Source organism: Accipiter gentilis, chromosome 15 (assembly GCF_929443795.1).
Source record: "Accipiter gentilis chromosome 15, bAccGen1.1, whole genome shotgun sequence".
In the NCBI taxonomy this organism is placed as follows: domain Eukaryota; kingdom Metazoa; phylum Chordata; class Aves; order Accipitriformes; family Accipitridae; genus Astur; species Astur gentilis.
In genome coordinates, this window is record NC_064894.1 from 25553659 (window position 1) to 25578748 (window position 25090).

The following is a 25090-nucleotide window of genomic DNA, read 5'->3' on the forward strand; positions in this document are numbered from 1 at the left end:
CAGCAGCGGTAAGTGGGTAATAGACCAATGCGGCCAATTTACCTCTCCATTGCTGACATCTAAAAGATAACATAAAGAGATTCTTACTCTGAGTTTTCAGTGGGATTTAAGGCACAGGAAGGAGTAAGGGCTGTACCTCCCTTGCAGAGCTGCAGGGCTGCGTGCAGGCTCCCGGGAGATCTGTCACTTGGTGCATCGAGAAACATTTCCAGGATTTCCAGCTGCAGGTTTAAGGAACAGAAGTGAGACCAGGCTTGCACCGAAGTCATCACTGAGAAGCCACCCAGGGATCATCCCAGGTTCCTCAGGGCTCTGGCAGAGCTTTTGCACATAAATGTGCAAGGCAATAAAACAGGCCTGGACCGAAGCTCTGACCCCTGCAGACTCAGGATCAGAGGCACATGCATCTTCTCTGGGGAAGGACACGCCGTGCTTCTCTTCATGCAGCCACTTTTAAAATGACATTGTGAAAGTTTCTACAAACTGAAAGTTTCTACAAAACCTGTGTGTTTTTTCATGGGCACGGCAACAACATCACTGCAGTTTTCAAAGCATTAGCCACGAGTGTAGGAGGGAGGAGAGGGGAAAAAAGTCTTCCTTCGCTCTGTCCTGTAGATTTTGGCATGTGGCTCATACCAAATCCAGGGGGCTGTTAAGCGGAGTCGAAAAGAGCATTTTTATTCGTTTACTCATTTTATAGGAGGAATGTTCCATTAACAGTCCTTGGAGAATCCAGGGAATTCCCAGTAGTGTTTTTCCTGCCTGGGGCTTAATTTTGCACAGAGATCTGGGCAGGCATTTTGACTAGCCAGAAGATAAACAGAAGCCTTGACAGTGGGTGGAGGCAGAAGATGGATGGCGGTAGGCAAGATGTTTGAACTGAAAATGGCCATAAGAGAGATCAACATTAAGTAACTGTTGCAAAGGAGAGATTTTGCTACCAACAACATTCCAGGCAAGATGTAATTTATAAGCGGCAAAGGCGGCACCGAAGCAATGAACTTCCATTGATGTTAAACTTTTTCCTTCCAGAGGTTTAGCACTGTGCTCTCCCCATAGACAAATTTGTAAATGCAGGAGGAATTTTACATTTTTAAAGACTTTTCCTGAGAAATGAAGGGAGCTGTAGAAATCTGTGGTACCTACATAAAAAGTAGATACAGTAGGACTGATACCTGATTTTGGTTATCAGGGCTTAATGCTCACTGGTCTCAGTAGAAATTGCATGCTCATATTCAGAGTCACTGTTTTGGTTACTCCTTGCATTACACTGCAGTACTTTGTGCTCTGTTGGATGCGGCATGTTATGTGTTCCTCTAACACTATTCACCTTGCTTTGGGGACAACGGGGAGCGGACACCATTTGCTGCCTGACTGAAAGAGTGGGCATGTTTTGCAGAAGCTGTATTTACCAGCAATCACCTCGAAAAAGCCCATCCTCCAGTTGAACTGGAGTTGCATGCATTACGCTGCAATTTTAATTTGCTTTTCTTCTTAACAGGCATTGCTTGCATACAGGCATCTTTGCAGCTAATTCCTGGGGGAAGAAATTAGTTTATAATTCACTTGTTAAAATGGAGAGGTAAGACTGCTTAAGGTACTATCTTAACGTCCACTGATTCTCATGCTAATCCAGATAAGATTTCTCATTATTCCCAAGATTTCCTGAGGTCCTTCTCTACCACTGTTCCCTTTTCCTCTAACTTTAGAAACCCTCTGTTGTGTTTTAAACGGGCAGACTTACATTCAAAAGATATGGGGGGGGGGAAGTGTGAGAAATTCAATCCTTTGCTAAAACACAAAAGCAAAATGAAAACATCGAGTTAAATTTGTGAACTGTTCTTTATCAGGACCACTCCTAGCATGCTCACAGATTGGGGCTGATCAGCTTTCTAAGGAAAGGAATGTCTCATACAAGGTCAGCATTTAGAGTTACAGCTCAGCGATGACAAGAAGAGTAGCTGGATTCAAGTATTTGAGCTTTCTGTTGAAGCTATACAATGAGAGAAGAACAACAAATGAACCTGCAATGCTAAAACCAAGAAAGACCTTGTGGTTTTTATTCTGCTCAGTTAGACCTCTTTTATTTGAATATGCATTGTTCAAGCTTTTAGGAAAGCTTTGATTTCTCAAGGATCAAACTTCAAGAGAGAGTTTTAAAATGTATTTGGGCATGTCCTGGGGTTAAACCACAACAGGGCACTATATACTTTTTGAGTCTTGACCTTTATACTCCTGCCTTTAAGATTTTCTCCATAACCATACAAACACAAACCTTTATTTTAATAGGACCTTCAAAAGCCATTATTTATTGACCAGATGCTGATAGTTTAAAACAACCTTGGTGCTAAGAATTTTGTGATATAACGATTTTGGCTAGCAGTATTGCAAGTCTTGTGTCTTGTCACATCTATCCCTGCATTTAGCATACTCGACGTATATCTAAACCTCTCTTCCCCGAGCAGTGGCATTGCTTCCATCCTCCGGATGAACAACACCATTTCACACGGATGAGCAAAGTGATGGCCAGGCGGTCCCGTGCCTGCCCGAGTGACCTTCTGCTGACGAACTCCAGGAGATGCTCACAGATGGAGACGGGTGCCCGTCTCTTAAGCTGATGCCAGTTGTGGTTCTTGCAGTCACACTCTCCCTCTGCCCTCACAAATGTGTTCCTCCCTCGCACTAGCACCAGGGCTTCTCTGATCCACTCGTGAGCCACCTAAGGGGGTTGGAAACAGAGGAAAAGTGTGTGGTTGTCAGACAGGCCAGCTGCCAGAGCCAACTCGCTTCCCTGGGGCAAGCACTAGAGCCTGCCCAAGGGAGGGCCAGGGACCCCTGAGCAGGGGCAGGGGAAGCGCTCCGATATGCACCGCATTTCGCCTGAGGCATAAACCACCCAGAGGCTGCCCCGTGTTGGCTGTAGGCTGACGAAAGACAGGATGGTACTGAAAAGTGTGTCCAGGTCTATTAGGAAAATGCTCCAGATAGAGTTTTTCTGGAGTTAGCTTTTTTCTGGGTCATTGCCCTGGTTTGACTTAGCTTAGGACAAAGGGGCCCCCCACCTGCTACAGGAATGGCAGGCAGGACCCCCTTCCAAGAGGAGCCTGCATTTAGGGTGGTTTAAAGCAATCATGGAATTGCTTTAACCTAATTTAGAAGAATAGTTTACCTAAAAAAAGAGGGTAGCAATGTTTAAATGGCAAGGGAGCATGCACCTGGCAGGCCAGGACATCTGTGCTTGGAGCCATGCTTGAGATCCCACTTCTGCAGACAGATCACCGCTCCCTCCCTTACCCTCCCGCGTGCAGCTCCTTCATCCTGCTGCCAGCAGATCTGGTCGCTCGGCTGCTGGCAGGCTCCACTTCTCCCAGTGCTCCTCTCTGACCTTCTCCCCCAGCAGCAGCCAGCTCCGGCTCTGCCCCAGGCTGTGAACAGACAGGAGAGGTCAGAGAGGAGCGGTTCAGGCTGCTGCCAGGGAGAGGACAGTGGAAAGGAGGGAGAAGGAGCTCAGCGCAGAAAGCCTCTCCCTCGCCAGCAGACAAGGCAGGGGTGCTGGAAGCACAGTGCTGCACGCAGGGGATGAGAGTCACCACCTCTCTCCCCTACTCGGCAAAGAAACAGGGAGTAGCTATGCACCGGTGTCCTGCACATCCCACCTGAGAACATGTTGATTACTCACTGAGCTGCATGTGCTGCAAACTGGCTGCCATCGCCCTCCTCCCCGTTCCCGCAGAGCTTGCCTCCTACCGCCGACACATCTCTCCACCTGCGGTTCCCGCTGCTGAAAATCCCACCAACCACCACTACCTGCTCCTTGCTCAGAGATGGCTTAGCACTGCAGCTTAAGACCAAAGCCGGCCTGCGCACTTTGTATTTCAGTGCAGCGTGTCCCCGTTGCGAGAAAAAAGGCCCCGCGTGCTCCCGCAGAGGCGAGCGGGACATCTGCCCTCTGCACTGCCTCTTGGCCCTCCTTGGCTCACCCAGAGCCTTCCTTCACAGGTGAAACCAAGGATGTGTCATGAAAACTCGCAGCAGACCCGTGCCGGCCGAGGAGAGAGGCTAGGACACAAAGTATAGACTTAGAAGAGTTATTCATGCGCATGAGGTGTCCCAGCCAAATTGGGGCACCCCAGCTGTGGTTTCACGCGGGGTTCTCATAGCCTTCAAACGTTCTGGTCCGACACGATTTGACTAATCACTAACACCTGCAGTACCGATTACTAGTCATAGTAAAACTTTGCAAAGCAACTTTATTTTTGCAGCATTCTTGCTGCTTGTCTATTGATCCAGATGTGCCAGAGTCAGCCTTGCTGGAGTAACTTATGTGTAACACCAGACGATACCGGGAGGGTTTCGAAGAGCTGTCAGAGGGTGCTGGTGTTATCTCGGCTGTCCAGGGGTATCCTTTGTCCTTCACGGACAGCTCTAACCTTCCGAGAAGCAAAGTCCTGACTTCCAGAGCCGGGCTGTCCTTTAGTTTGTTTTGCTTAAGCATGAGCAATACCCAAGTCTCCGGTGAAATTCCACTACCTCGTGGCGTTACAGCGGATAACGTGAACTAATGTATATTAACGAGTGAATACGCTTCCATCCTGTACAGACGGGTCGATACGATGGTTAGGGAGGGGAGCTCTCACCACAGCCGTCGCCCCTCAGCCCCGGCCTGCGGGGGCAGCCGGGGGTCTGGGCCCCTGACGGGAGTGACACCCACGCGTGGCACGCTCCACGGCAAGGGGCCGCGGCCGGGCAAGGGGCGAGAGCCAGCCCCACGCCGGGGCCCGGGTCCTGCCCCACGCCCCGTGGGACCGGCCTCAGGCGGCCACCCCCGGCGACCCGCAGCCCCCGCCGGGCCCGGGGCCGGGTCCCCGGGTCCCGGGTCATGGCGGCCCCTCCCCGGCCGGCCCCGCTCGGGGCGGGGTCTCTCCGCTTTCGGCGGCGGCCGCGGGGCCCGGCCCGCCGGCGGCATGAGCCCTGAGGTGGGGCGGGCGGGCAGCGGCGGGCCGGGCGAGCCCCCGCCGCCATGCCCAAGGAGCGGCCGCTGTGGCGGGGCCCGGCCTTCCGCCTCTGCCTGCTGTCGGCCGCGCTCTTCCTCTGCCTCCAGCTGGGCATGAGGCGATCCTGGTGCCCGGAGGAGAAGCCCCGGGCACCGCCGGCGGCGGCGGCGGGGCGGGCGCTCCCCCCGGCCCTCGGCACGGAGCAGCACCCGGCGGCGGCGGCGGCGGCGGTGGGCAGGCGGCGTGTCACCTACGTGCGGAGCGGCCGGCGGGGGAGCGCCGCGCCCGGCTGCTGCCCGCTGCGGCCCCCGGGCGGCCGCCGCAGGAAGGTAGGGCGGGCCGGGGGCGGTGTGTCGTGTGTGTGTGTGTGAGGGGGGGGAAGCGCCCGCCGTGTCGCGACAGGCGGAGCTGAGGGTGACCCGGCTCCTGGGGTCCCCCTGCCGACCCGGTCTGTGGCCGGTAGTCCGGCTTGGCAGATGTGGCTCTTCTCGGTGCTGAGGTGTTGGTGGCACCTGAGGAGGGGTGGCTGGAGGGTGGTGAGGTGAGGTGAGGTGGCGGCAGCTTCCTAGGAAGGCGTCTGTCTTTCCGTCAAGAGATGTTGTGAGCCGTGGTGCTCGGCTGCAGGACGAGCGCTGAACGAGGTCAGACCTCGGTCTGGAAAGTTGAGGCAAGGGAGATTTAGGTTGGATATTAGGAAAAAAATTTTTTTACTGAGAGGGTTGTCAGACATTGGAACAGGCTGCCCAGGGAAGTGGTTGAGTCACCATCCCTGGAGGTGTTAAAAAGGGAGTAGATGGGGTACTTCAGGACATGGTTTAGTGGGCACGGTTGATGGTTGGACTTGATCTTGAAGGTCTTTTCCAACCTAAATGATTCTAGGATTCTAAAGGTGGCTTTGACCTGGAGTCACCAAGCTCGCTCAGCAGGCTGAAGAGAGCTCCAGAAAGGTCCCTGGCCCTTGGCATTCTTGGCATCGGAATGCCGTTTTGTTCGCTGAAGGCCGGCAAGAAATGTTTCTAAGACGTGGGCTGTGTGAGAATTAATGAGTCAGTTAATGAGTTGGTAAATGGACCTGTAATTAGGTTCAGGCGTGGTAATGACTGTAAAGCCTTTTGGAGACGTGAGGACCATCATTAGTATCTGGAGCTCACCAAGAGTGAGGAGCCTCAGTACTGACTTCTCCCACCCCTCCCTGTTAGCCACATGGGCAACCAGCAGCGGGATGCTGCCTTCTTCAGCAAGTTCCATGACATCTTTGGTTTTGGCAGATGCCACTCTCTCCAGCATCACTTGGAAACTCCAATGTTTATTTTGTGGAGTTTTCCTGGCAGTCTTTCAGGGGGTGAAGAGACAGCTTTCAAAGGCTGGGGCAGAGTAGCTTGTCACCTATTTTGAGGTCCCGCTGTCAGGGTGCAGTAGTAAAGGTCTGTGCCGAGATGTGCAGGTACTTAAAGAAGCTGGAATGACCGTGAAGAGGAGCAAATGGGATTTTGCTAGAGATGGGACCACCTTCCTGGTCAAAGTAAATAACTATTTCTGTTGTTTGCCCTGACAAGAATAAAACCAGTTATCTGTGGAATGGCTAAACCTTCTCCTGTCCTTACACTGAAACTTTATCTGGGTTTGCTCAGACTCCCTTGATGAAGAGACCTCTTGCTATCATCCAAACCACCATCTGAGCAAATGTCCAGTGATCGTGGGGTCTGATACCATGTTGAGGCATCTAGATATTACAGTGTCAGTTTGTGAGTTTTGTTGTTAATGCTGTGTTATGCCGTGTTACTTGGTATTTTCCTAAAGCCCAACTTTTAAGTGATTGTAATTATGGAAGAATTTCAGCATTCACAGGGGGCGGGGTGGAAAATTGTAATCACGTGGATTCAGGCAGTTTCTTGAAAACATGTGCTAAGCATGGCATCAAAACACAGGAGGCAACAGTAAAGCATATCCTGATTTATCTCATGATTTTTGAGGAAATCCTAGTGGAGCAGTAGCATTAGGAGAGGCAGTTCATCGTAGTGGAGAACTGGCAGCGCCTTGTGGTGGTAGAGAGCTCGAGGCTCTGGAAAGCCCATGGTACGTTTTGGTGCATCTCCAGGTGAAATGTGTGAAACATCACCGCTGTGGTTTGTGGTGTCGGGCACGTTGCTGCTGAGGTCTCATTTGAATGCCGCTAATTAAGTCAAGTGAAAAATATTAGTAAATATAATACAGGGTGGAGTTGCCAGGTTAAGTTTGAGACCATCACGTGTCTTCCATGTTCAGCTATTTGACTTGAGCATGTTGCTTCAGGCGAAGAAAAATCTACTTAAAGTGAAGATAAGGCTTTGGGGATAGTGGGACTGAAATTCTGGGAATTACTGGTTTTGAAATAGAGTTGTTGAATAAAAAAGTAAGGGGGGAAAATGTGATGGGAAAATAAAGTAGAAGTGCTCTGAGTACTGCCATTTTTTTGTGTGCAAGCGGTGATCATGCATGATAGTTAAAAACAAAAAAAAGGGTGATTTACTTTAATTTTTTCCATCAGGAAACATTGTACTTCAGGCTGTTTTAAGACAAGATGGGGGTTCTTATCAGAAAAGGCTGCTTAAACTGGTGATCCGTGGCTTCTGGAGAAAGGCAGCAGCATGCAACTGCTGCCGGGGCAGTGTGCTGGTGTGTGTAAATGCTGCCTGGGGGAGAGGGACGGGCTCCCTGCTCTACCAGGTTGGGATTGCCTTTTGCTGTGGGTTTTGTGCGCTTTCATGTCTTCTGTCTGCCTGAAAACCATTGTCAGTCCATTTTTGAAGCCTGCAGAGGCTTTCAGGTAGGTTCCCCCCCCCCCCCCCCCCCGATTGTGCTGGTGGTATTGGAATATGTTGCGATATGTGAGCCAGCAGGATGGCAGTAATGAAAAATCAGCGGGGCCAAACTTTGCTATGTTTTCCTAGTGCCACTTGGTTATAACTCTGCTCACACTTACATCACCAAATTAATGCAGAAGACTGATGAACAGTGTATTTCCATAGGTCTAGTTGAATATCCTACTTGGTGACCATATAAAAAAAATGGCAAAAACATGCAGGAAAATTATTTTATGCCTATTTTGGATCACTATACAGTTTCCTGAAGCAGAGTTGTGTTATTTATTTCCCAAGCACAGCTGCAGTCAACCAACCAACAGCACCAGAAGGGGAAAGAAAAGACCCAGACAGGATGGGAAGGACAGAGACTTCATCCAAAAATGGCCCTTGCGTCTGCAGGAAACTGCCTGTGCAGTCGTGCGCTTTTCCTGACCGCTGGTAAATCTCTGTCAGCGGAGAGAGTGACTGTGCGGCAGAGGGAGGGTTTGGCCACCACGGTTACAAGTGTCTGTTTGTGCCTTAAGATGCATGCATAAAAATTCCTGACTGAAAGCAGGAGGGAATGAAGTAAATAAAGTGATTTAGCTATGTGACAGCTCTGGGAGCTGCCTGTTCTGGTGCTTTTGGGAGCCATGTTGCTCCCAGCTGTTTGCTCCCGGTGGAGCCTACCAAAGAGCAGATGCTGCTGCTCTTGCTGACAAATAATAAACAAAATTCAGCATTGAGAGTATATGATGGTTATCTGAAGAATAGGAAGAGTCATATGTTGCACTGCAAATGTAAAGCAAATGGAAGTTTGTAATCCAATTTGTATATTGGTGGGAGTCCTTAAAACTACGTTGCTGCTAATAAAATGCCCAACTATGTTTATAAACTGTGATTCTGCACTCTGGTTGCGTTAAGCACTGGTCTGCTAACATATGCAGCAGATAAAAACTCCAGCTACATGGGAACACACAAATTCTGCCACGTGTACCTGTTCTTGCAATAGGTATTAGCGAGGTCTGCACCCGCATAGTGCTGCAGACACGTGAGGTGAGTTTTAAAATGTTATTGCAGGGTGTGATGGTAAATTTAAAAAAAAAAAAAAAAATTGCATGTGGAATTTGAAATAACAGCAAATTCTTATCACAGTGATTGCAATTACAAGGTTATGTTGGCTCTCGTGCTCTGAAATGGGGAGGAGCCCTCTCTGAAAGTCTGGTTAAGAAAAGCTGGAGTCCTTTGCCTTCTGGGCAGATTTATTTCCATGGAGGAGGAGGGGGGAAAAAAGTGTTTTATATGGTTACGCATGAAAGAAAAAAGGCCGATGTTAGTCTGGGCAGGTGTTTTAAGTTCCTGCAGTTCTGCTTGCTGATGCAGCAAGTGCTGTGACTATGTGTCTCCTAAAAACTGAGGTTCAAGGTCTTGCTTTCTGCATGGGTGTAGCTGGGCTGTGCAGTGGGGGACTCCTGGAAGGTAGGCTTGGAGAGATGCTTGAGGCTGCTAGGCTGCAGCCGCAGGTGTGTCTTCTGAAAGTCTCCCTGCTAGAAGACAAGCAAAATACTAAATTTAGGTTGAAAATGGTAATATCAGCTGGAAATCACTTTGTCTGTTGTTGTGGCTGTCCAAAGGTGGGGAGTGCGGTACACTGCCGAAGTTAACCTGATGTTATTTTGGATGCTCTTTCATCTATATCTAGGGATATAAAAATGTTTGCCTTCAATGATTAAAAGCTAAGAGTTAGATCTTGCTGCTGGGCCCGTTTGTATTTTGTCTGGGATTAAAAACGTATTTTGAAACATGAAGTATCATTGCTTAAAACAGAAAAACCTTGTGAGGTTATTTTTTTATAGGTATTACTTACACTTGTATACATGTGCATTTGGTTCTTTGTAAGTACAGACTATTTGTCCTTTGCTGTCGCTTGTTGGATTGCAGGGTTTTTTTCTTTAAATAGCAACTATTTCTGAGAGGTTACTGCTTCTCTGCAGTAATGACTGATAACAGTCTCATTGTCAGTGTAATTGAAACCGGCAAATTATTTTGCAGTGAGAGCTTTGAAGTTATCCTCATGCAATTTTGCTTTACTTTATTGCTAAGGTTTTGCTTAAATTTTATGTTTGATTTTTAATTCAAAAATGACAATGCTACTTAAGTTTATGTCAGCGATATGTAGGGCTTATGCAAAGAGTCCTTTTTAATTCTTCTACAAATCTGGTAAAAAAAAAAGTATCAGATGTTTTTGTTGCCTGTTTGTATATATAGTGTTTTCAAGCTGACTTCACGTCTTTAAAAATCTGGTAAACTTTGGGTACTACTTGAATAGGAAGTTACTCTGCCTCTTGATGAGCAGGAGCCAAAAATCTTGGAGAAAACTTGGTTATTCTGAAGTCAAGTGTATCCATCTGTCTTTCCATATCCCATGGTGTAATAGCTGGTCTGTTTTGGATTGGGACTTAACTTTTAGAACAGTTTATTCATTATGTATGCCTGGAGCAATGTTTTAACATTACAGCAAAGTTTAACGCGACAGGGCTTTGGAAGCTGTTCAATGAGTCGCATCAGGCTGTGTTTAAAGGAGCAGATTTGCCCAGGCTGAGCCACAACAATGGAGCTGCTGGGGCAGCAGCATGGGTCAAGGCAGCCTTTTGGATCTCCTAGTGAATTTAAATACAGAGCTTATTCCAGTCACCTCACCTGTGTACCAGACCTGACAAGATTTACAGCATGCAGCACTGTTCTTTAAATGCTGTCGTGAGGAGTGAATAGCATCCTAGCTTTGATGAACGTGGGTTGCAGCTGTGGTTCCATTGCAGAGGAGTGCAGTGCTGAAGAGCTGGGTATTGATTATTCTTTTGAGTGTGCCTACTTCTGCGCACCTCCTTTAATAACAGGTAGACAAACTGGAGAGAGTCTCAATGGGAGGAAAAAGGCATTAAGAGGTGCAGGAAGGCAGGCCTGCAGGGAAAGCCTGGCAGAAACGATACTTGTTTTGAATAGGGAAAAGGAGGTTTTGAGAGAAGTGTGCCAAGACTCTTCAAACTAAAGAAAATAATTTTTTTTGAAGGGCATAATGACCGATTGTTCCCTAGGTCCACTGCAAGTAGGACAAGAAGTAACTGGCTTAATTTTTCAGGCGAGATATTAGGAAAATCTTTTAACTCTGCGGTTGGGTAAGCAGTGGAAAGACTGCTGAGAAAAATGTGAACTTGGGGTATCCACACAGGGAAGGTCTAGGTATCCTTGGTTGTGCTTCAGGGCGGGGAGGTAGAGTCAGTCAACCACCTGAGGTCCTTCTGTCTACATTTACCTACTCTGCAATTAGAGAAGCAGTCTGGCAGGTACAATGTGATTAGTCAAACTGGAATTTAGCCTGAACAATGATCTAATGTCAGTGTAATAAAAAGAGGTAATGGGGTCTTTAAAGACTATAAGGGATCCTTGCCCTGGCTTAATACCTCACTAGAGAGACCAAACCGTACCATAATTGTCCTGTGATGACTTAGTGGACCCCAGAGGAAGGAGTGCTACTTGACAACTTTTTTCCCTGCAGCACTTGGAGGTCTCTTACCAAATATAAACCCATTCAAAGTTGCTTAGCTTGTAAGATTAGCACAAGGTAGGAGCTTTATGGCTTCAGGCCATTAGTACCTGGGGAACAGCTGTGAGAGCCTTGGTTGGTTTTTGTTCAAATATTCAGGGTAGTAGCACAGACTGAGAGAGGCTATTGTGTTTGGAAGAAAAGAATAAACTTGTATTGATAGCAGTTTTCAACAGCGGACAACAAAATCTGGGGAGCATCAGCCAGCTCTGCCTGTAAAGGCGGCAGCTGAGGTACCAGAAGGTACTGAAGCATGGGGATCCTTCTCCAAGTAGCCAAGCAAGGCCAATACTGGGCTTTCACTGTATTTTAACTACAGATGAAACGTGTTTAGGGTAGATCGTAAAGAGGAGATGGTAATGTTTTCTCTGACAGTGATGTCACTTGCGAGCTTGTGAGGTAAATGATCACTCAGAATAAACTTGATTCTTACACACGTTTTATTACCTAAAATAGGTTATTCCTTCATGAGAAGCAGCTGGGGAATATTATCCTTCAGAAAGTCATTACAGCTTTATGAGACTTAGTTATATCAAATAATATAGATTTCTTTCAAATACCTACTCAAGGCTTTCTTTCAGCACATAGACAGGGGAATAATTTTTTCTAGATAGCTGTGGCACGGAAAAAATGTTTTTCAGAGTATATAAGCTTTCCTATTTAAGGACATAACTCGGGGACCAAGGTGGTGTTTTCTTCTGCAGCTGCCTTGCTCCATGATGGCCATTACAGTTGTACCATCTTTTTCTTGAACCAGGCTAGATGGTCCACGGGCCTTGTACAAAACATGAATCCCTTATGACTGTGGTAGCAGGTGCAGAAAAAAACCCATACTGATCCAGTCCCATTTGCTGTCTTCAGCTCAAACTGTTGAATGGGACTGATGTGCAGGGAAGTGACCCGCGCTGCCCTCCTGCCCACACAGTGATGCTCAGAGCGTGGCTGAGCAGCTCTGGTCATGGCCTCTGTGTCCCACTAAAGGGCAGCAATTCCGTAAACATGTCCTCTGCTCTCACCTCTTTCTTCACCCCTCCACAGTTCACTGTGTTTGGGGTACTGGATTGTGTTGTCTGAGTTATTAGACCTTGCTTGTTATCAGACCTTATTAGCAGCAAACAAGCAGGACTCCCTTTCACATGCTGTGAACGTGCTCAGAGGAGGAAGGATGTCTTCTGCATGAAAGCAGCTGTCGAGCGGGAGATGGGAGGAGGTGAGCACTGGTATGAAAGTCAATTGTATAGCAAGTCACAGTCTTGTAATGGGAAAAGAGCAAGAGTACCTGAAAGTCAGAAATTTTGACAGCCTTGAAGACAATGAGCGCAACGAGTTAGTACCAAAAATGATCTTTTGTCACGTTTCATGTTTTATACTAGAAATAATAGAAGTGAGGACAGTTTTGAACACACAGCTTTCTTTGCTTGAGCAGTTCTCAAGGTGGCCAAGCTTGCTTCGTTATTTTCTAAAACTTCCTTCTTTGGAGAGAGAAGAGGCCAGGAAGAGAGATCTGGGACAAGTAAAATTGTCTCAGAAAGCCTTAGGATTTTTCCTTTACATCTCTGACCTTTAGCTGCCTTCTTATGAGACAAATATTTAACTTTGCTAGTAAGGTTTTCCATCCCAGTTTGCTCAGTCAATTCACATCAACATTTGCGCATCCAGCCAAGCAGTTAACAGAGATATGTGTCTGCTTCAAGGCTGCATGGTAGGTGCTAGCATGCCAGACATCTCTCTCGTGCCACCTTTACTGAACTGTGGCCATGGTTCAGACTGAGGTGCAGCTGGTCGATCTTTGGTGTGAACTCAGAGCAAAACTCCAGTGGTCCATGACAAGGGATGCAGTACTGAAATCCAGCGGTGAAGAACAAAACCCTCTAACAGCTGCCTTGCAGAGTCATACAGACGATGTGACAAGTGCATCATCTCTCTTACAAAACAGATGTAGAATCTGGAGGCTTAGATAGCATTAGTGAGGGACCTCTGGTCCTCCCACAAGAAGTTTGGTTTGGTTGTGCTAGACCACACTGTCCTCCTCCTGCAGCCTGGCAGTGACAGCTATCACTCATGGCACAGCTTAGATAAAAGACTTAACATGTAGGTGAGAAAGTCTGTGTGAATCACTGCTAACCTTTGATGGCATCTGCAGCAGCCCCCTCTTATCACTTGTTCTAATATTAACTTTGAGCTGTGTTTGTCTTGGATGGGCCATTCAGCGCTTCAGAGCTGTGTAGGGTGGATGTGAGTAATTTAATCAACCAGAGTGTTTTCGTAGCTAGCAGATACAGACCAAGATACTTTTGTGTATGATGAAACATTGTCCAGAGCCCTTCTGCGCTGTTGAAGTCTAAGATCAAATGGCATTCAGTTCACTGGAACAAGTAAAAGGGGGAAAAAAAGAGATTTGATTTAATTTTTCTTTCAATTGTGGTATAGCATGTATATCCTGGAATCCGTAACATATATTACCTCAATGTTGTTTATGTCAGTGTTTCTGTATACAAAAGTGACATGCTGTCCTATTTTGAGTTAGCAAATCTCTAAGGGTAATGGAAGCTGTTTATGTAGGTGGACTGATGCCTTGGGTATCAGATAGATGAAAGCCATGATATTGAGCTCATTCTTATGGCAACAACTCGGTCACTTTAAGCAGGAGATGGCGGAAGCATTCCCAGCTGTTTATGTAGTACAAAGTGGAAGAGTTTGGATCTTCAGTGACACACGTTTTTCCTGCCTGGTCTTCTGTTTTGTCTTCATTAGTCTTTCTTTTATATGTGCCATCAAGAAAGGCAGTGGCTGTGAGGTGCCCATGGGCTGCCCTGTCAGGGAATGGGTGGACGGGGTGTCCTTGGGTGACTGCTGACCCCCTGAAGAGCACAAGTCCTGGGTCTGGCTCTGGGGGAAAGCCTTGGTGGTTATTTTGCTTTCTTCCTCATTTTTTGCAACATTTGAAAACTAGGCCTGTAATTTACATCCTTCCTGACACACGTATAAATACGATAAATAAATCTTCCCTTATGCCTTTATGTAGTGATAAATGTAATAGTTCCAGCAGCTGTTGCCACATACACAGAAATCTTCCTTCTCAGCGAAGTCTTCTCCTTATGCTCTGCAGATGGGAACGAAAGAGCTTTGCAGTGTTCTTCGAAAGTCAGTACCACAGAACTGTTTTGGCTTTGCAAATCCCAAATCTGGGGGATCCTTGTGAGGAATGTTCTTCCTGCTGCCACCTCTCCCCGTCATGCAATGGGACCTTCTCTTGTCTCTGGGAGTGTAGGATCAGGAGGACTTTTCAGTGAGCTGTTGGCTTCTGAAGTCTTTTAGGATTTTCAGGTCAAGCCAACTGCTTCAGATTTTACATGGAAAACCTCTGAGTTTACATGCTTGTTGCAGAAAAAGCTAACCAACAGCTCATTTAACAAGTGACCCACCGAAGTTTACTTCAGGTTCTGCTTTCTGATAGATTTCAGGTGCAGCTTCAGGTACATTGCTGTTGGTTTTTCTGGAAGTGACAAAATTATGGGTCATTTCCAGGACTGACCTTGTGGCTCCTGCAGACTGAAGGAATTGAACCTTCTGCACTTCTTGGGGTGTGGAAGACAAACTTTGTGAGCCTTGAGAGCTTAGCAAGGAAAGGCATGCAAAGAGCCAGTTGGGCAACTTGTCTCCCTTAGGGATATTGCTAAAACAGTGGATGCTTTGTGTTCTTGCTATTGCTTTTGATGAGGTAATAAGTAACTTTTTTCTTTCTGTGTATGTGTGTGACAGGGCAGTCTGCTGGGGAAAACTAACCTAGATGAAAAGTTAGCAAAGAAGCAAATATCGGTAATGTGTCAGGGGCTGGACCTGGTTGGGAAATGCATGCAGCTGAAAATGATGTTAGAACCAGTGAATGTTAATATAATAGAGTTGCCATTGGTGCTTTAACCTCCCCCACTTTGCCCCATCCATCCCCAGCCCTCTTCCTCATTCCTCTCCTAGCAGCTAGCAAAGTCAAATAATTAACTGGGAGCTTCAAAGTCAGTGCCCTTTATTTAACATTGTCTTTCATATTTTACAAAGAGACAGTGTTTGAAATGCTAGGGGGAAGAGATGGTAATGTCTATTGATATGGCATGTAATGTTAAATAATACTTGCCACTTAGAAGCCTAAAAATGGTAAGAATCAGTTTGAAATCCTTCCTGCTCCCTGCAGAGTTGACGGCATTAGTGGAGGATTGAGATTTATCCCGGAGATGAATGCTGCAGGGTAGGAGCTGCCTGAAAAAAAACCCAAAGGAACAATAAAATTTAATACTGAAGTCATGTCCCTTTTGGGGCTTTCCTGATAGTTGCTCTGCAGTACCGAAACTTTCAAAGAAGTTAACTTTGTTTCATCCTGAATAGAGCAAAGTAATGGCATCTTGTTGCTTTTCCCTTGCTCTTTTGAGAAAATTAAACAAGAAGCAATTATGTGTCAATTGGCTGCTGCTGAGCTGATGTTTCTTCTTAGTTAGAGGTCTTGATTAACGGTTTGATCTTGCAATTATTATTCATTATGAAATCTGTGGGAATTCTGGGTACATCAGGAGTTCAGGGTCAAACCCTGTAGCTGTTCAGTGCTATATTCTGTATAATGCTCAGAATTAGTAATAAAACATTTGGAAAATGTCGTTATCTAAAGAGGATGGTGCATATTTGCCCCAGCCCATCCTCCATGGGCTTATGATACTGGGGTCTATACTTGTCTTGAACAAAAAATGTTTCAAAATTGTGTGCTTTGAAACAAGCTTGTTTTTCTTCTTTATAAATGGGAAAATAAACGTATCATCTTGTACTTAAAGTCCTAACAACTTGTAAGCCAGCTCTCGTTCCCTTTCTAGACATGGGGAGCTAATTGCCCAACACATTGTTTTATTTTGCTTGGAAGACATTTACATAGCTCTAGACTAAGGGCAGTAATCCATAATCATATTAAAAACAAGAAAGGGACTATGTTTGTAGACATTTAAAGCTAGTATATGTTTCATTCTGTGGAGCTCCATTACCGTGTTTTATTAACTAACGCTTGTATGAAATAAGGAGTTGAAGAAGAAAAAAGTGAAGTTTGGCTTTTTAAGTCTTCCCTGGCTGTCCAGTAAAACCCAGTATGATCAAGTGAACTGAAGCCCCTAGGTACCTATTGTGAATATGTTCTATCTTACCTGAAGTTTTATGCTATGAAATCTAAATACCTGGAGAAGTCACTCAGCCTTTCGATTTACCCATGGATAAGAATTAATGTTTACTTGCTTTATGATATTATAGATGCCTAGTGACAAATACTGCCCTTTCTTGCTCTCTGGGCACAGAAGGTCCTCCTGGTCCTTGCTCAGGAGAGGCAGGGGAAGGGGTTTTCTGATGCTTCAGACCTCCCTTTAGGCTGGAAGATGTGGTGGACGGTTTCTGGTTAGACATTTGTGCTCCACTTGCATGTGACAGAAAGCTGCACAAGTGCGAAATAGTCTTAATTGTGTGAAAGTGTTAAGTTTTGCTTTAAAGAGCCTTCTTTTTCCTCAGTTCTTAGCCTCAGGCAGAGCCTGCTGAAGTCAGCGGATAGGCTGCCAGAGGCATCCCTGTCTGTAAATCACAGAGTGCTGGAATTTGCACAAAATAAACTCGGCTTATCTGGCTAGCTGACTATTTATTGATGAATTCCGTTTGTTGTACTCTGTGGTTTCAATATTGCAATGAAGTCAACCTAGAGGAAATAACTTTTTTTTTTTTTCCCCCTATTGTATGGATTATGACATCTCCTGTATTTTCTCAATCAAAGTACTTAATTTAAAGCAGTTATGAATACAGGTTGAAACTGTGGTCTTGCCTCCGCTTAGCTAAAGTGTGAATTTGACAAGCAGTGACCAGTAGTTGCTGTATCTGTTTCTTGCTGTTATCCTTAAGTGTTGGCAAAGGCATGCAGGCACTGGAAATAATTCACCTGATTATTACACCGCTTAAGCAGTTTCGAGAATTTTCTTCCATAAATTTCAATCTGTTCTGGCTCCTGGTTTGATCTCCATCAGATATAAATTATCACACTGTCAGCCTCTGGATAGCACTGGAATGCTGCTGCCCAATTTATTTATTTTATTTTATTACCATAGAAAAGAAATCCCACTTGACTGTTTTTAAAGCCGTTTGTCTGTTAGCAGAGTAAAATCAATCTCTCTTTTAATAAATGTGTATTTCTCCCTGATGTTGCTGGGATTTCCAACAGCAGAGCTGTCAGTCTTTGGTGACCTTTGAAGGTTGGAGGAGGCGTTCCCAGTGAAAGCTGCCCTTTCCTACCTCTGCAGCTCCCAGCTCCTTTGGCTGCAGTGGATTTATTCCTCAGAGGTAGCGAGGGGTGGTATTTATGCTATGTAAATAATAAATTAGATGCAATGCTTTCCAAATTCATAAGTACCTACAAACTAATATTTTGGCAAGTGTTCTCAAACGTGCTTCCTGTAAGTCACAAACCTGCACCCAGGGTGATGTATATTAGTTGCTGAAGCCCAGGTCTGCCAGTGAATTTACAAGGGGCTGTCCACAACAGCTAATTTAAACCTGGTAAGCTGGTTCCCAATACTCATTTCCTATGGAAGTCAGGGTTTCGATTTGAATTCAGTGGAGCATTAGTCACCTAAATTGCTCTACAGATCTGGCTGTGTCAGGTTAGTTTTGGAAGACGTTCTTTATTTTTTCCAAAGCCATTTCTTAATTCTTAAAGTGATATAAATTCTGTCACTTAAAGTCGGTGCCAAGCATCCTTTTTTTCTGCGTATGCTTTTCTTATGAGACATTTGTTTGGGGGAAGAGATGCAAAACTAAAAGTAGAGTTGGAGAGAGCTTGAGCGTGGGCTTTGCGTGCGAAACACCGAACCTCCCATGACGTGGAAGTTGTTGGTGTTTTGCATCGAGGTTGATGGTTTGGCTTGCCTGCAGGTTAGGCCAGCAGTTCCCTGCGAGCGCTGTAATTTGTATGCATGTGGCTCCATTTCATACCATCAGATGGGAAATCAGAAGCAGAAGGAGCAGAAAATAAATATGAACTTTAACAAAAGGAGAGCAGAGGTGAAAGGCTTGATGATTGCTGCCTTTGCAGGGCTTGTTATGTATGCAAGTAAAGACTCTTTTGGTTTCTAATGAGAACTGAAGCCAGAAAATTGTTTTCTTTATTTCAGTGTAAAACTTTGCATTCACGACGTATTGCTTTTTCCCTTTTCCCTGCTAAGTGTAAGAGTTTTATCATGCAAACTGCAGCCTTGGGAAGCAAGTGCTGATAAACTGCTCTCAAGCGAAGCCCTCTGGGTGATGCTCAGAGCTGTGTAAGTTGGCTGTTGCAGCAATTGCCTCCTGCTCCCAGGCAGAGAGATGTGTGCTGCGCTGCAGGGGCTCGGAGGAGGTGATGCACAGAGAGCGAGGAGCCAGGGGAGAGTTAATTGCATCCTAGAAGTTCCCTCTTCAATAAAGTAAAACACACATGTCCAGACATAAACACCTCTAGTTACTAAAATTATTCATACACAAGTCACGTCAAAAACTCATTTAAGTTGAAGACACACACTTATTAATGCAGAAAAAACCCACTCTTATCACGGGAGTGGTTTCCATAGGCAGGGTTTACTCTGGTAAGCAGCCTTGCTGCACGAGAGAGCCTGACTGTATGCATTATGTTGCTTGCTCATCTTGGCACAAAGCTTTTGTTCCTCAGCCTGATGTTCCACAATCAAATCTGCAGATAAGATCATGGAGCAGATCCTCCTGGAAGATATACCAAAACATACTGAAGACACGGAGGTGGTTAGAGACAGCCAATGTGGCTTCACCGAGGGCAAGTCTGCCTGACTAATCTAGTGGCCTTTTACAATGGAGTGACTGCATCAGTGGACAAGGGAAGAGCTACAGATGTCATCTGCCTGGACTTCTGTAGGGCCTTTGACATGATCCCCCACAACATTCTTACCGCTAAATTGGAGAGACGGATGGACTGTTAGATGGATAAGGAGTTGGCAGGATGGCCACGTCCAAGGAATTATAGTCAATGCCTCAATGTCCGAGTGGAAACCAATAATGAGTGGTGTCCCTCAAGGGTCCATACTGGGACCAATACAGTTTACTTTGAGCAACCTGATCCAGTGGAAGGTATCCCAGCCCATGGCAGAGGGGTTGGACTAGGTGATCTTTAAAAGTCCCTTCCAACCCAAAACGTTCTGTGATTCTGTAACACGCTGCAGTTCTATAGCGCTGGAGTTTGTCTGTGGGAGGGACTCCTGATGTGGTGTGCTTGTTCCACTGCACCAACCCAGCGCATGCAGAGGACGGAGCAATCCTGCAGTGGCTGGGTATGAAGAAGGATGTGTGCTTCCGTGCAGTGTTGTCAGAGATGCTTCTGCTTTAGATAAACTTGGAAAAGTAAAAAATGGGGAAATAGGAAGATTTCCTGTATTAATTTTTTCCAGTTCATTATGGACTTTCTGTAGCACGTAAAGGCTTCACTGTTGGAAGGGAAATTCTCAGTTTAGGTGGCTGCAGGACTGGATGTCAGCTGCGTTTCCCTGTGATCCTCCCGATGCCTCAGAGGGAACCTACTGCTTTGTGCTCAGTGCAGGCACACACGTACAGAGCAGGAGTGTATGTAGCAATTTCTGCAATATGGTTTCTTAAGCAAAAACCTCATATGTTTTAGAAAGCCAAACAGCAAAGGAAAATAGAAAATAATAGTAATATAAAAGAAAATAAAAGGGAAAGAAACAGTTCAGACATGTAGGGATGGGTTATGTATAAAGCCAGCCACGTTAGAAATTAATTCACTCGGAGCTTTAAATATGAGTCATAGTCACTTTGTAAACCTGTATTTTAAATTACAGCTTACTGAGCCTGTGCGTGTCCCCGCTACATCTACATTAATGATGTAGCATAGCATGTTTTTATGAGTGTACCTCTTGTGAGCCCTCTGCATGATGCTGATTACATTTAGCTAAAGGGGACCGTATGAATTGACCTTTCTGTAGGAGGTCTTTGCCAAGGCTGAGGCATGCTTGTTCTTTCCTATTGACACCTCCGCTTTGAGGTGGAGTTTCTTTTACTTTTGCCACGTATTGCTGCTCCAAACATAAAACATTTGGAGTTATGCAACCATGCTGAAGAATAAAGTCCAATTAAGCGTTGCTTGAGGCTTGCAACTAAAGAGCAGGCTCAGCCCTCTAAAATACAAGTTTTTCTGCAGCATGGCATGTATGATATTCTGGTCTGGGGTTCCTCTTCTGTGATGTTGAACATCTATGGTGTAAGCGCATCTGAGCCTGTCCTCCAGGCTTCCTTTGGAGGTCATGGAGAGAAATGGATGTTTCCAGTGCATGAGTCATCTTACTTATTTTAGATGTCTTCTCCATAGTGAGATGAATCATTGCCTTAAAGAGCCTGTCTGCCTCGTCTGTCCTGTCAAATAACTTAGCTCCCCAGCCTGCTGTGGGAGCTTGGTCCCTGGTTGTCTGCACTGCAGGAATGTTTCTTCACTCCCGGCTCTCCCTTGGAGTCAACCAGCTAATTGCCTCTGAAACTAAATGTGGGCATTCACGAGGGATCATTCGCTGCTGGAGCCGCTCTGTGTCGTCAGTGAGAGGAGCAATGTGCCAGGTTTGGCCGCCTCTACCCTCAGCAGCCCTCCCACTCATCTCAGCAGGTTTTGCGCTTGTTGCATGGCCCTCGTGAGGCAAAGCCAGTACTTGGGTGGGCTGCAACACGCTGCTTTCACTATTTAAGGTACTTTTGAATTGGGGAAAAAACCCCAAGCCCACAAAATAATATGCTTAGGACCACTGGAGCTCCAGAGGAAGCCCAAAGAAAATGATGCCTAAGCCCTGTAAATCCTATCTAGAGTCAATCTACTCTCAGAAGGGCTAGCCTTCAGGAATGCCATCCAATAAATACATATTTACCTTGTAGATGTCTGAAATTCTGCAATTTTAATCCCACCCATTGCATTTTAAACTGATTAAACCCCAAATTTCACCCATGAGGAAGCTCTGTTCCACTGTACACTTCCAAAAGGGATGAGCATGATGGTACACAGAATACAGCCAGAATGGTTGGAGATGAAGATGTGCATGCCACTTGTTTCTATGGCTAGCAATATTTGTGTTTATTGATGGAATTTATTGCCACAAGTGCTTTTTGCTCACATTTGGTCCTGCCTCAAATGTAAAAAATTATTGTTGCACAGTCTAATTAGAGGATTTTAAATTTTTGCCTTGATTAAGACATCTCTGTATGTATTGACAAGTCTTTTGTTTCTTCATTGAATCAACAGACTGCTTGGCAGGGCAATGGGATTCCCAAATTTTTGTTTATAAACACGGCTAATATGTTTCTTTTTTAATAGGCTGCTAAAAAGGAAGGAGATTTAAAGGAGGGAAAAAACCAGTTACTGAGTTAAAAAAGATGGAAGTATGGAAAACTTAATAATTCCCTTTCAAATGTAAGCAGACGGGAAGGGTGGGTTTGGGCTGTTTGAATGAGTGCACTGAAACTATACGATTGATCTGGACAGAGCTTAATGATTTATACTTCTGTGTTCAAGTTCTGCTAGGAAAGCCAGATACTTTGCAAACCTGCAATTTTACACCTGCTAGTTTGTGAGCCCTTTGTACATGTTGATTTAAACTTTATAAAACTTTCAGATTTTTGGGACAAATGATACCATATGTATACTACAGATTATTAAGGGATTATCAAATGACTATCATAGATGGCTGATGAGGGAGAAAAATCTAGAAAGTGGTCTCCAGAGAGAATTCACTGTGGATTACTATCAGGTTGATCTGATGGAAACATCAGTCCTTATCCTTAAGTGTGAAGTACCTGGAAAGAAATCAGACCTTCAAATGCATCCTAGATTTCCTAACAAATCAATGGCATTGCTTTAAGGTTTTCTTTGCTCTGTGGTTATCTCATCTGGTGAAAATTTAGACATCGCTCTGGACAGCACTTTCTAGATATCTCTCACACTTGTGTGGTAGCTGAAGTCAGTGTCCGACCAGTGCCAGTCTTCTTGCTGAAGACTGATTTTTTCATACAATGCTGATTTCAGGTAAGGTGTCTGTAAGTGAAACAATATAAATATAGGGATACTTAAAGATTTTCGGTAGGATATTTTTTAAGTGGCATTGTAACTTTCCAGGTACTTCCATCTCTTTGTTTTGTGAAACCAGGATGCACTGGTGTTCAGGAAACACAGTCAAGGTGTCTTGTTAGATGCGTCCTTACCATAGGGAGATAGCACACCAATGGCAATAGCCAGAGATGCAGGATGTCTGAAGTGGTTTTCTGGCTCCTCCTGGGAGACCCTGGGGAGGTCTGTCTGAATTTCGTATCCAAAGCTGCATAACATGGACCGTAATACCTCCTCTGCTCCTCTTGTGTACTTGCTGTAGAAGCCCCCTGTGAAAGGAGCTGCTCCTCAGCCTGTCTTGTACAGCAGCCACAGGGACCTGCTCTTGGTAATTTGCTCTAGAGGTTTCTGTGAGACAAGTCAGAAAATCCAAATCACGATGCCACAGTCAGGTCTGCTTTGAGGAAATAAAATTGTGAAGTCTGGAGGTGAAAAACTCCTCAAAATAACGAACATGTGTTTACCAGGAATAAACCTGATTTTCACAAAGTAGTTGGTTCTCAGGGACCAGGTGCATTTAATCTGCAGAGTTTATTTGAGAAGGCTTACATGGAAACACTATGGAACAGGCTGAAAATTACCTGGAAAAAAACTATAAACAAAGGCTACCAATGTACATAGGCAGTGGCTCCTTCAGGAGTGTATTTTGTGAGTCCTGGACATGCCCATACCACATCACCAGTGTCAGTGAGTTACCAGCTGGGAGAGTGTTCCTGGTCCAAGAGATGTACTGGATTTTCACCCCCATTCGTTGTCTGTGAATCTTACTGTAATGCAGCTATTGAAGTGCCCCATAAGGGGTGTTTAGAAGGTGTTAGGAGCAGACCTCTCTAATCTATTAGTTAGTGGATGGAAAATGGCTGCTGATTAGTAAGGAGCCAGGGACCTGGGAAGCTGTTCAAAAGTATTGCTGTCAAACAGAAGCTCAGCTCTGATCTCTGCCACAAAAGTAGCATTTGTGTAGTGCTCCTAAATTTAAAGAACTATATAAAAGGTTGATCTCTTTCTCCACCACTCCCCCACCCCCCGTTAAAGTGAAACTGCATTATTGAGTCACTGGGGTTTTAATCTTCATAGTCGTGTGTTTATTGATACATTTTGGAGGCAGTGGAAAGGCAGTTTGTCATCTTTAAGAATTTAAGAACCTGAGAGAAAGCCACAGTGGCTCTTTGATATTGCACTCTGCTGAAAAAGAACCTCATTCACGTGGTTAATTATAAGGATAATTTTTTCCCTCTCTTTCTTCCCCGTCAATTCTGTGCGGAGGGAATTCTTGCTGAATGGTGCCACAATGGCCACCCTGCAATTCCCCTGCTTAATGAGCTACTTCTCACACAAATAGGTTTCAGAATAACTGGGCACAGATGTTTAGGTGTCTGGGGGAGGAAGGGGGTTGCCTGAAAATGATTGTCGGTCTTCATTTTCATTTCAGCTTTCAAGCCTGTTGAAATGGCAGCATTCCTGTCATTGCAAACGTTGTTCAGCCATGTGAACTGTGACTCATTCTGAAAGATTACAGGCATTTCCCTCCCCGGTGTGCACCTATCCTCCTGCTGTTAGCTGTTTGCAGGCTGCCTTTTGCAATCAGCTGGTCAGGGCTATGTGCTGCCGCAGAGCTTGCTTGCTAGCTTGCTCCCACAGCCTTGTGCTGTGCAGGGTGTAGGAGCCCGTGTGTGCTGCAGGCAGCAAGTTTCAGGGTGGGAAATGCTACTTTTGTCTGCTTCTGTGGGGAAAAAATAATCTCAAATGTCCTTTTCAGCATCTTCTTATGGTAAAAAAACCACCACCAACAAAAAAAAAAACAACCCAAAAAACCAACCAAACAAAAAAACCCAGGAAACCCTAAAGGAACAATAAACCTCATACAGACCTCCTGGCTCACGTTCACTCCAGACTATGTTTACTTAGGCTGCAAAAATATCAGTTCATGATATCAGCTTAAGGCAAACACCATCTGGTCTGGTGGTCCTCTTTAATCATCTTTCTTTTCTAATTTCACCTCTCTTTTTCTTTCCTGCATTCCTCTATGGCGTCAGAGGATTCCCGCTGTCACCGTGCTGGCTCTTCTCCTGGTGCCGCAGACCGGTCCTGTCTGGGGACTCAGCACCTAGCCTCTGATCTGCCTCCATCCCCTCCGGTTAATTGCTATTTCCAAGTTTTCCAGGGCTTCATTTGAAATAAGGTTCTGTGGGAATCCCAAATGATGTTCCTGTTTGTTTGGTATTTTATTGAATGTCAGCATGAACCTATGGAAAAAAAAAACCCTATCCTGTTCATTATGGAAGCTCAGTTAGTCAGAGATGATTAAAGGGAAGCTTGATAATACCTGCCCAGCCATAGAAGTGAGTTTTGGAGCCTCAAGATGAAGAGTCATGAGGAATCAATCTTAATTTAGTACAACTTAACACCGTGCTTGTATTTATATCTACTTGAGGGCAAGAGATAACATGTCTAAACTTCCCAGTGTGACAAAAGTGGGCAGAATTTGGAGAAGGTGGTGCAG

General features: G+C 45.3%; 1 protein-coding gene across 1 annotated transcript in view; it reads left to right on the forward strand.

Moving 5' to 3' along the window:
* The first annotated feature begins 4925 nt into the window (after positions 1–4925).
* METTL24 (methyltransferase like 24) overlaps positions 4926–25090 on the forward strand; it is a 49779-nt gene continuing 29614 nt past the window's right edge. The window contains exon 1 of the mRNA XM_049818266.1: positions 4926–5323. Within this exon, the coding sequence (XP_049674223.1) occupies positions 5021–5323 (303 nt within the window). The 5' untranslated portion in view covers positions 4926–5020. The remainder of the gene's footprint in view (positions 5324–25090) is intronic.